Source organism: Gopherus flavomarginatus, chromosome 4 (genome assembly GCF_025201925.1).
Source record: "Gopherus flavomarginatus isolate rGopFla2 chromosome 4, rGopFla2.mat.asm, whole genome shotgun sequence".
NCBI lineage: Eukaryota > Metazoa > Chordata > Testudines > Testudinidae > Gopherus > Gopherus flavomarginatus.
The window spans coordinates 16,433,053-16,445,167 of NC_066620.1; the positions used below are offsets into that span (position 1 = coordinate 16,433,053).

The window sequence follows — 12,115 nt, forward strand, 5'->3', positions numbered from 1 at the left end:
TCCTGTGGCACTTGATCCTTATGAGAGTCCACTTACACCAGGGAGGGAAAATGTCATTGATTATGGAACAGTATCTTCTAATTTGTGTGATGTTACTGATCGTAATAAGACTCAGTTAAAGGGTTTGGGTCTCCATTGTTTACTGTAAAATGGTCCCTATGATCCACTAAATAGAGCCGGATGAGGTCTTAAAACATTGAATATGAAAATATTCCCAGAAATAACATTTGGGACCCACCTGCTTCAGAATATTACTATTTAGTACCATATTTTCTGTCTTTCAATGTCTGTGTAGTTCTTGGCGTATATGTACACGTGACTCTTATTTTTTTAGGGTATGCTAGAGCCTACCAAGGAACCTCTGAAACCAATATCTGCTGCAGAAAAAATAGCTTCCATAGGACAGACTACCCCTGTATCACCAGAGATGAGCACATGTACATCTGATCAGTTCCAGGTAAAAAACTGGAAAGCAGGGTGCCTGATCTAGCTTTATAATATTACAGTTCAGGGTTCTGGTGCCAAGGGAATCTGAACATATAAAAGAGTTTTCTCTGCATCACAGTAAATCCCACCTTGGATCCACCCCTTGTGTGTCTGGAAGGAGTACCGAAGCTGTCTCTGGTTGCCAGCCACTAACAGGGAGACCTGCATCTGCTAAGAGCCCTGATGACCTCTAATGCCTCTAATGGTTAGCTGCTTTCTAACAACTGACTGTGAATGAGCTCCTGCTGTGATTGTGAAGTGTGCCATAGCAGCTGGCCCTCTTCTGACTGATGTTTTTCATTCAAAGTTCTCTCTGGGTTTCTTGTACCTTCCCTATCCTTAGTGCCCTTTTCTTTTTGTTTTCACATTTTCTGTATGGAGCCACTTTTACTTGTCTGACAAATGTCTTACATTTTCTAAAGTGTAGTTTTAAAGTTGTGCTTGTTGCACTGTTTTTCCTTTCTCTTTATTTTATCTTGCAGAATACATAGGAAGCAGCCTGGCCAGTTAGAGAAATACCCTGGGTGTAGTCATAAAATGTCCATTACTGGCACGTGTGACTGTCTCCAACATCTGTCAGTGGAACATTCTGGGGCATCAGAGTCAGTGGGACACACTGAGGCATCTAAATCATGAGCATATCACCTCAGTTATGCGCAGCACAGGTTCAGAGAATGAGGTTCAATACAGACATCCCTCAGAGTTCTGATCAAATCAATTAAACCACTCTGCTCCTTTGATTATGCATCAGGCCCATGACTTCTGATTGAAAAAACATCTATGACTCTAGTTCCAGTTGTTCTGGTGCTTAGTTAAGCCATTGAATCAAGCACTTCAGGACTTATTGATCTCCATTAGCAACTTGTTCTACCATGTTGACTTGGCATAACAGAGCTGCTGTGTCCTGCTGGTGGTGAAAGTGTTTTTTCGCTATTGACTCCATTCAGAACAGTCAGTACCCTGGGTGCTCCAAGTGCATCTGTGTTTATGCTTGTATCTAGTTATCTCTGTCTTTTTGTATTCAGCACCATCAGTGTCAATAGTCTCAAAGTGACCAGATTTCACTCTTGTTTCAGTGATCAATTCAGCCCCCATCTAGTTTTGTTTCCAAGGCCTATGGCGAGACTCAGCACCTCAGTTCCCCATTTTCTTCTCCTTCCCTTTACTCCCCTTTTTAAAAAAAAAAAAAAAAAAAGTTGTATCTAGGGATCTATCTACATTCCTCTCCTTTTCGAGTATCTTCTACTTTGTATTTTGGACATCGGTTGACTTCTTTGGTGGAGTCTGAAGTTGTTATCCTCATCTCAGCATTCAGGATAACTTTGTGCTTTCTTAGTTGCTTTTTGAGATACCTGGAGAAGTTTGATTTTTTTCAAGAGTAGAGACCTGCTGTGACCGAGACCTTTAGAGAGAGAATTACCAGGTATTTTTTTCTGAAGGTATTTATCACTGCAGATCCACGCATACACCTCTTCCCCACTGTGTTGGAGGTAAAATGTAATGACAGAATATATTTTATGCCTTTAGCTATTAGCTGGCATTCTGCTTCGATTAAACTCAATGAGATGGGCTCTTTAAAGGTCCTGTTAATTACATGAAAGGCCACTAGAACTGTTGGTGATGACAGATGCACGCTTCCCTGCTATTGGCCACTGGCCAAAGACAGCTGTGGAACCCTATTCAGTAACATACATGTGAATGATCCAAGAATGGGATGTAAGAACAAGAATTATAGGTAAGAACTGTCTTTGAGTAAGCGATGGCAGGGCACTTCATGGAATTTAATTTATTAAGTACAATAAAGTAGCTCTGAAGTAGTAGTCTAGAAAGGAAGGTAGTATTTGAAAAAACAAACTTTTTTTTGTATAGTAAATTTTTTCCAGTGAATATATTTATGATCTAATGTATGAACTGTATACAGTTGTATAGTAAGTCTTTTCTTCCAGTTTTCCAAAAGGCTTGTTTACTGTGCTATATTTGTGGCAGCATTTAAAAGTTGCCAGTATATTTGCATTGCAAGCTTGTTTTGCAGCTTTAAGACCGCAAAAATTCTTTTTGTTCAGACATAATCTCTTAAGTGGGTTATTTGTGTGGAGACAAATGTTTAAATCTTAAACAGTCTCTTTTGAATTAAAAAAGCTCCCACATAGTGAAACAGCAATAAACTATATTTATAGGGCTCTAGAAGGTAATTGAAACACAGTTCATATGTTAAACCAGAAAGCTAAATATTGCACACTAAAACTAGGTTTTTCGATTGCCTCTTCCTCACTTCCTTAGCTCACCTAAAGATAATTCTCTGACAATTGCACTGACTCAATTGTTTGTTTAAACCCCAGCCTACAGTCCTAATCTAAGGCTAAAAAAAGCCTACTCCTATAATCAGATCTCATACTTTTTGTTCGGCACTTCTCATTAGAGTTAAAACATACTGTTTGGAAAATGTTTGTAAAACATCTGGGCTTCCAAAGGATTTTCTGCTTGTAAGGCTGGCAGAGTTTAAACTCCCACATCTGATACACATTCCTATTGTTTTTCATCATCTGGGATACCTGTACAGAGCTTTGAATTATCAGTGTTGCTAGAGTCATCCAAGGGCCAAAGCCAAGAGCACCAGGAAATTATTTCTATTCAACTGCATCTGAATCTTTTGTCCACAGCCCCTTTTCCTTTGATTTTAACAACTATCTCAGAGACTATTCATCTTTCATGACACTTTGCGGATGTTGCCAGCGTTTCTCTACAGGTTATATACATTTTTGGCAGCTTGCTGCTCAGAAGCTGTCTGAACCAGCAGAATAACTTCCTTGTCCCCAAAAGCAGGACAGTCTGTATTGGAGCCAATTTTTGCACCTAGGGTCCATCTAACACTTTTTCTCAATTTTTGCTAACATTTGAGAGTAAATTCAGTGTTCATGAAAGTGAAAGAGGCTCAGTCCGGGTAGGCACTAGTATAATCTTACCCATACAGCTCTGCCAGTGCTCTTCAATCCTGAACTAAGTTCCCACTAAGCTGCACGGCTGCACAGCTGTCTATTAAGCGCCGCACAGGTGCTCAGGGCGGTGGCTGGGAGAGGGGAAACATGCCCTCCCCCAGCCCTGACCCGACCTGCTGTGGCCAGGGGAGACCTCCTTTCCTGGCCCCAACCCAGCCCCAGCATGGACCTGCTGCGGCCATGGGAGAGGCGCCTATCCTGTGGCCCCAGCCCTGGAGCTGCCGCGGCGGCGAGAGGCACCCCTTCCCCCCAGCCCAGGTGCTGCTGCAGGGAGAGAGAGCTGGGGGAGAGATCTCTCTCTCCACCGTAGCCCAAGGGCAGCTTGCACCCCAAACTCCTCATCCCCAGCCTGGCCCCAGAGCCCACACCCCAAACCGGAGCCCTCACCCCCTCACACTCCAGCCCTCTGCCCCAGCCTGGAGCCCTCTCCCAGACCCCAAACCCCTTGGCCCCACATCTGCTATATGCATTTTATGTGCACCAATATGGAGGTGATGTGTTACATATCACCTCCATATTGGTGCATATAACAAAATTCATTCCGCACATGGATGGGAAAAATTAGAGGGAACACTGGTCCTGAATCTAGACACTTTAACAGAGACTTCAAAACTATTTTCAGGGTGATTGTGTGGCTAAATGGGGACTGGTAGGAAACCATTAATCCATGTTTTCATTTGTGATTAAAGCCTGGATTTGAGCTCATTTCTCTTAATGGAAAAATGAGATTCAGTCATGAGTATTTTTAGTAAAAGTCCTAGACGGGTCATGGGGCTGTGATTTTTGTTTTTTGCCCATTACCTGTCCATGACTTTTACCAGAAATACTCATGATTAAATCGTAGCCTTACTCCTAACATACTGGGCATGGCTGTCATAACTGTACTGGCTGCAGGTTCTGCATTGGCACCATTATTTTTCTTTGCCACTAATTTGAGTATTTTCAAATGCTAGTATTTTCACTAAGAGTGAATAAAAATTAGATGTGATTAAATCTTTAGACACCAGGTTGTGAGAGACTGCTTTAAAGCATACTCATCAGTACTGGGAACATTTCCTAATGCCTTTGCAGAAAAGATTTCTCCAGGTAAAGCTTTTACCATAAGTAAATACAGAACTTCCATTCACCTCTTATTTTTTGGTTTCCAGTAATATTTTTCAAGAAGCTAGAGGCTTCTTAAAATGTACCTTTTATTGTATGGAGCTGGCTCAAGCCTCTGACCTTCTACTTTGTGAAATTGCACAACCTTTCAACATTAAGTTGTTCCAACTTTTAGAGAAGGAGGCAATAGCTGATTAAAACAAGAGCCCCCTTCTTACTGAAATAGTCAGAATGTATCTTAACCTCCAAGAGCCTGATAATGAAGTTTAACTCCAGTAAGACATTCACTATTGATTACCAAAAGTGACAACTGTTCCTGCTGACTCAAGTATAATGAAACAAACAAAATACAACCTACCAAACTTACATAGTTCAAAGCAGATCCTTCCCATTGTTTCTAAAAGCTAATTTCACTGCGGAGCAGAAATGTAACAAGCAAGGCCTACCTATACCACCTATTTGTAATGCTGCTTCTGTGGATGTCCTCAGAATACAAATACATGTACAAGTTACGCTACAAGTTGCCACTAGTTATCAGGAAGCTAAATATATTCTTCCTTCTACCCCCACCCCCATTACTTGTTCATACTATGTGATCTCTGCATTTTGCTTAACTAACTTAAGTGTGCAGAAGGATTGAACAAAAGGAAATGGAAAGCTAAGGATACTCTCCCAGGAGGAGACCCGGTTTCCATTTTGAGTCTTGCCCCTGGATTTTGCGTCTGTGTGTGTAAATTCTGGCACAGCATCTCTGTCATCAGACAGAAAATTTGGGACTTAGCCTTTATTGGTCAGGATAATAAATCACAGGGTTGTTGTAGGCAGTCTTTTCTTTTCAGAGTGTAGTGTACTCCCCAGGTGTGCTGGGGGGAGCCTCTCTCTAGAAAGGAAACATGAGTTCCTTTTTGGTGAGTAACTTTCATTTTTGGATATAATTGTGCCAAAGCATACAGAAGTGGAAAACATACTCTTCTTATTTAAAATAAAGAGCCACCTAAACTAAACTGTGTGTTCAGAACCTTTCATGCACAAAAACTGTACTTTGTCCAATTTGAGTAGCAATTTCTTAAATTTTAATGCTATATTAATGTTTTTTGGTTTTGTTGCCATAATTTAATAAAATTAACAAAAACCCATTGGGGCTGGGGAGGATATCTCATCTGTTTGATTTATAATTGAACCAGACTTTGAGGTAGACTTCAGGTTTTTTTAATGTGTACTAAGAAAATTTATAGCTCACAACATCTGAAGGTTAAAATATTTGTCTTATGTTCAATCGTCCCCTTAATATTTAGGTGCAAAAATAATTGTGTAATACATTTTACATTGTTATAACCTGAACTGAAATCTGATTTCTGACTTTTCAACTCTAGGAATCTCTACCACCTGTCCAGTTTGACTGGAGTAGCAGTGGCCTTACTAACCCTTTAGATGGTACGTCTCTCCGTAGAGCCTCTAGCACCAGAGCTAGAGTTAAGAAAGCTACAAAGTTCAGACAAACATCTCTCTGCTGATTTTTTTTTATTTTATTTTATTTTTTTTAATTATATATTTTTTCTTACTCTTAACTTTGGAAATTCAGGCTTTCTTTCTGGTTAGATCTGCCACAAATAAAGCAATCCGTAATGTTAAAACACTAAGAACTAGGTAAGATTTTATTTTCCTGCATTTATGTTGAGCACACAGTGGCAATATTAACACCTCATTATATATTTTCAGATTATAATGAAGATCTGAATACTTTAGGATTTTGGATTGACATGTTTTACTCTTAAACATGTATTTTTCCTAATGCACAATTATCTGTTTAGTATGTAGTGGCTACTTCAAAGCACAATTGTTTAACCAAAAACTGTTTGCAAAAGAGACATTTCTTGACCTGGAAGTTTTCAGATTACAAATATTTTATATATTAAAATGGAAAATGTATAATTTAATGTGTAAACACTTTTGCTTAAACTCAGAATCTACATATTTTCAATTAGAGGTAGCTACATACATTAACAAACATAGTTGTCTACATAGTTAAAAATTCACGTAAAAGAATTTTATACTTTTTTTTTTTAATGGGGAGGTGAGTTTTCACACCTAACTGTGTGTCTTAAATGTAAGCTGGAGGAGAAGGAAAAGTAACAAGTTTAATAAACTTGTTGGGTAGCAGGTTAGAAACCTGTAAAGAACATGTGGTTTCTGCTAGCAACAATTATTTCATAATACACGAGTTGCTAAAAAATTAGCTAAAATAAATTACATCTGTAACTACATCAGTGCTATCTAGTAGTGTTGTTACCAGGATCTGTGCAAAATAACAGCTTGGCTATCAGTACCATGGTGATGAAGGAAAGCCTGGATGGGCCCTTTTGCTGTTGTCTGGTGTCTTATTACTTCAGTCAAATCATCCTGCTTTCTTTTAACAAGCAACTTCTTCAAAATGTATCCTGTTTGATTTCTGTTTAAGTGTTAAAGGGGAAAAATATAACTTACCACTGAGAAGCTGGATGTAATCATGGCATTCATTATGATGTATTTACATTGTTTTAAGCTGATATTGATAGTTCATAACCTAAAACTAGCTAATATAACTTGTCCAGTTTTCAATTCTGTGCTTTAATTGGAGGGTTAGTTACATCTTCATGCTAGAAGAATGGTTTGTTTTCTTTGACATTTAAATCCATTCTACTTCTACAGATTGGCCTAAGAATTGTTTCCCTTTAATTGGGCAGATCTCTCTTGCTGGTTCTACTCCATTTTTAGACTGAAATAAATCTTTCTTTCTACTTATAAAGTTACTAGTGTTGAATTATTTGCTGCGCTGTACATGAGAAAATGTACATTGAATTAAGTTGTTAACCTCTTTAGAAATTACAAACTAATATTGTAAGCCTCGTTTTCATGTCAATTTTTAAATTGTGTAATGAGTACTAATTATAACTTGCATGTTCAAGTGTGTGTCTTACCCCTTTTTACACATAAACCCCTCCCTTGGCTTACCTTCTATATGGCTGCCTACCAACATGGTCACTGAATTTCAAGCTAGTGGAGGTTCCACTCTTCTGAACCTTGATTTCTTTGGGCCCGTGGATGACAGTAGCTCTAGCAGCACGACCACAATGCCAGGTCAGCAGAGTGTTATAACCACAAATACCGTCTTAAATAATTTACTAAAAGCATGAACACATCACTTGACTTTCCTATAAACAAGGATCTTCTATATTGTATTTCTCTAAAATGTCTTTCTAGTACATTTTTTAATGTGTGCTATTTTCTGACATTTGTATTAAGTGCTAAGTATGTCAGCTCTGTACTGATGCACATTTAAGAGCAAATGGCTCTTAATTTCTTAAATATCAGATATGTAAAACTTTGAAAATTTCTCATTTGAAACAGAGTGGGAAAGCTTACTTTTCAAACTAATTAATGTAAAGCAATTAGAACAAAATATAAATATAGTCTAAAAAGGTGAGAAGCCTTCCCTCTTTTCAAACAAGAGACTATTACAATACCATTGATTATTAAAATTAATATAGGTATGTGTATATATAGTAACTTGATGAATGTGTGAACTTTATATTTACTGAGAGATTGGGCATAGCTAACACATGTGGCTATCTAAAAATTGTAATTTTGTTCTTTGACAGTTAATACTAATGCCATGATAAAAGAGAGGTGTTTTTAAATAATATTCGTAGTTGAAAACAAGCAGTTCCATGTTTCTAGGACACTGAAAGCTCAACAAATATTAGACCACTGCCTGTAAGAGGAAAGCAGTTTCAGCCATGCTATATGGTTCATTCCTTTGATAAGGGACGAAAGTACCTGTCACTTTCTACTTTGAATAAAATGGGAAAACAATTGAATTCATATTTGAATCAGGGTTACATCTTCTTTAATGTGGTTTTGACATGCTTCAAATATTTTGTGAGCTTGTGAAAACTTGTGTCTAGGATTTTAAGTTTTTATGCTTGAAAGTTACAGTTAAATTCCGGCAAAATGTGTTTGTTTTTTCATTGTATGACCATTGCTGTATTTCACTTTACAGCACCTCAGTATTTTCACCTCAGTTCTGAATTATTTGGTTTTTAATTTTACGCTTGCACTCAAATTCACTCCAACCCCCTCTTCGGGAGCCAAATAATGTAAGCATTGTGCAGAGGTGTTTTAATAATGTGATAACGGGTTTGCTATAGAGGTGCTGGGAGCCAAAATAGAGAAGTTTAGAGCATGCTATGACATTTGCATAATGCCTTCAGAGAGTTTTTTATAATAGCTAAATTTAAATCCGTCAATTAACTTCTCTTTCAGTAGAGTTCGCCAGTACTTTACTGGTGAATATCACCAGTAGATATTTTATAAGATGAATGGTAATATACATTCTCATTATCCAGCTGTCGTGGACACTTGAAGTGATGCTTTGGTGGCATTTTATTGCTTTTTGGGTTTTGGTTGTTTTTAAATGTATCATCCAACTGCAGGTATTACCACCTTCCCTGGTATGCCGTATCGCCATTGCCTGCAGTATTTTCCTGACTTGTTTCTGGGAAAGTCATTTGTTTCCTAGCTTACAGCTCTGTGTGTGTTTTGTGTTCTTTCTTTGTTTAGGGGCTTTATGTAGAATTTGGTAGGCTGACGTTTCTCAAATCTCATTAAGGTTTTGTAGTGCTGCCCACAATCATTCTCTGATCATTTAAAAGGAATATAGAAAATGCAAGTTTTTATTTTAAAAAATCCACTTTGACTTATTTTTGAGACAAGTAGCCAATTATTTGTTAAACAAAATTGACGTCAGCAGTAGACAATTACTTCAGCACCTTTTGGTGATTAAATATTGCCTAGACTCCTCTTTCTTGTCATATCTGGATCCAAAATAACTTTATCTATAAAATGAATGTTAACAATAAATTAAGGGGGCTACCATCTCTAATTGATGCATCTGTTATGCTATATATACAGCACTTTTCTTCATTGCACTATGCAAACACATAATTCAGTAGGAGCTACCAAGTAGCACAAAAATTGGGCAGTAACTTCAAAAATTGTATTCTGATGCAAGTGAATGCAATAATACATAAGTTTTTGAGTTGATAAATGATATTGAAGGTTGCAGCTAACAAGTTATATTTGTCACACAGCTGCATATCAAAGGGCTCATTCTGATCACATTTAAAAAAAAAAGTAGCGTTATTATTTACACCTTAATGGGATCTCAAAAGCTTTTGCAAGTCACTTCCCCTACTAGAAGTGGACATTCAATGGAGCTGGGTGTTTTTTGATCATTTCTGATTTCTGTAAACATCTGATACTGTTTAAAATGATATACTGGTCTCAAACTTGGCACATTTTCCATGTATGTAAATCTGCTAAAACCTCACTTTATGAGAACTTGGAAAAACAAGTACGTATTGCCTAGTTTTCTTTCTAATGAACAAGTATCAAAGGCAAATACTTTTCCCCCCCCTCTTTTGCTTAACCAAGGGATTATCAGTTTCAGTTACTTTGTCATCAGTTTAATTTATTAAGCACATCTCAAGACTGTTTAGTTTATTCCAGTGATTGATATGCCAGCTATTTCCTGGGCATTAATGACCCAGCAGTGAGGAGCTTATGCAAGATGCAATTGAGGGCTGTTAAATCTCATCCACTTACACCAAGGTTATGACTTTTAGTTACAAAATGAAATTGGAGACATAACAGGCATAGCTGGTTTTTAACTAGTGAAGTTTTGAAGTTTGTTTTGTGTAGAGCGTTTCTAAAAAATGCCCAGACATCAGCTAATAACTAACATTGCAATCAATTTATAACGGTTAATATTTTTAGATTGTTTATAGGGTTTTCAATTACTGCAGTTAACTCACGCAATTAACTCACAAACATTAATCGAGGTTAATCACACTTATAACAATAGAATACCAATTGAAATATATTACATATTTTTGGATATTTTTCTACATTTTCAGTATTTCAGTTATAACACAGAATAGAAAGTGTACAGTGCTCACGTTGTATTATATATTACAATATATGCACTGTAAAAATGATAAAAGAAATAGTATTTTTCAATTTACCTCATACAAGTACTGGAGTGCAATCTCTTTATCGTGAAAGGTAACTTACAAATGCGGGGGGGGGGGCGTTTGGTTACATAACTGTACTTTAAAAAAAAAAAAAGGGCACTTTAGAGCCTATAAGTCCACTGAGTTCTACTTCTTCTGCCAACCGCTAAGACAAACAAGTTTGTTTACGTTGGTGGGAGATACTGCTGCCTGTTTCTTATTTACAATATCACCTGAAAGTGAGAACAGGTGTTGGCTGCAAAAGTGCCATGCACGTGTTGCCTGGTATTTACATGCCAGATATGCTAAACATTCATATGCCCCTTCATCCTTCAGCCACCATTCCAGAGGACATGCTTCCATGCTGATGATGCTCGTTTAAAAAAATAATGCTTATTAAAAAAATCCTGGGGGGGGGAGAATTGTCTCCTGCTCTGCTTTACTTGCATTCTGCATATATTTCATGTTATAGCAGTCTCAGATGATGACCTAGCACATATTCATTTTAAGAACATTTTCACAGCAGATTTGACAAAACGCAACGAAGGTACTGATGTGAGATTTCTAAAAATAGCTACAGCACTCACCCAGGGTTTAAAAATCTGAAGTGCCATCCAAAATATGAGAGAAATGAGGTGGAGTATACTTTTAGAAGTCTTAAAAGAGCAACACTCTAATCCGGAAACTACAGAACCCAAACCACCAAAAAAGAAAATCAACTTTCTGCTGGTGGCATCTGACTTAAATGATGAAAATGAACGTGCGTCAGTCTGCAAGGCTTTGGATCGTTATCAAGCAGAACCCATCATCAGTATGGAAGCATGTCCTCTGGAATGGTGGTTGAAGCATGAAGGGACATACGAATCTTTAGCGCTTCTGGCACATAAATATCTTGCAGTATCCGTGCCATGCGAACACCTGTTCTCACTTTCAGGTGACATTGTAAACAAGAAGCCGGCAGCATTATCTCCTGCTAATGTAACCAACCTTGTTTGTATGAGTGATTGGCTGACCAAGAAGTAGGACTGAGTGGATTTGTAGGCCCTAAAGATTTACATTTTTTTATTTTTGGATGCAGATTTTTGGTACATAATTCTAAATTTGTAAGTTCAGCTTTCATGATAGAGATTGCACTACAGGTACTTGTATAATGTGCATTGAAAAATACAGTTTTTTGGTTTTTAAAGTGCAAATATTTGTAATAAAAAATAAATATAAAGTGAACGCTGTACACCTTGTATTCTGTTGTAATTGAAATTAATATATTTGAAAATATAGTAAACATCCAAAAATTTAAAATAAATGGTATTCTTTTGTTTAACAGCACAATTAATCGCTCAATTACGTTTTTTAATCGCTTGACAGCCCTAATTGTTTAGCTACACAGTACACTGTATAGCTCGGTCTTTAGTTATTTGACATTAATTTTCATTGTAGTTTGAAATACCTTTTTTCCTTTGTCTAAACCTGACCATATGTTAA

General features: G+C 37.3%; 1 protein-coding gene across 1 annotated transcript in view; it reads left to right on the forward strand.

Annotated features, from left to right (window-relative positions):
- Nucleotides 1–12,115, forward strand: part of AFTPH (aftiphilin) — a 64,977-nt gene that overhangs the window by 38,894 nt on the left and 13,968 nt on the right. Inside the window, 4 exon segments of the mRNA XM_050952046.1 lie at nucleotides 335–457; nucleotides 5,957–6,017; nucleotides 7,529–7,559; nucleotides 7,561–7,700. Coding sequence (XP_050808003.1) covers nucleotides 335–457; nucleotides 5,957–6,017; nucleotides 7,529–7,559; nucleotides 7,561–7,700 — 355 coding nt within the window.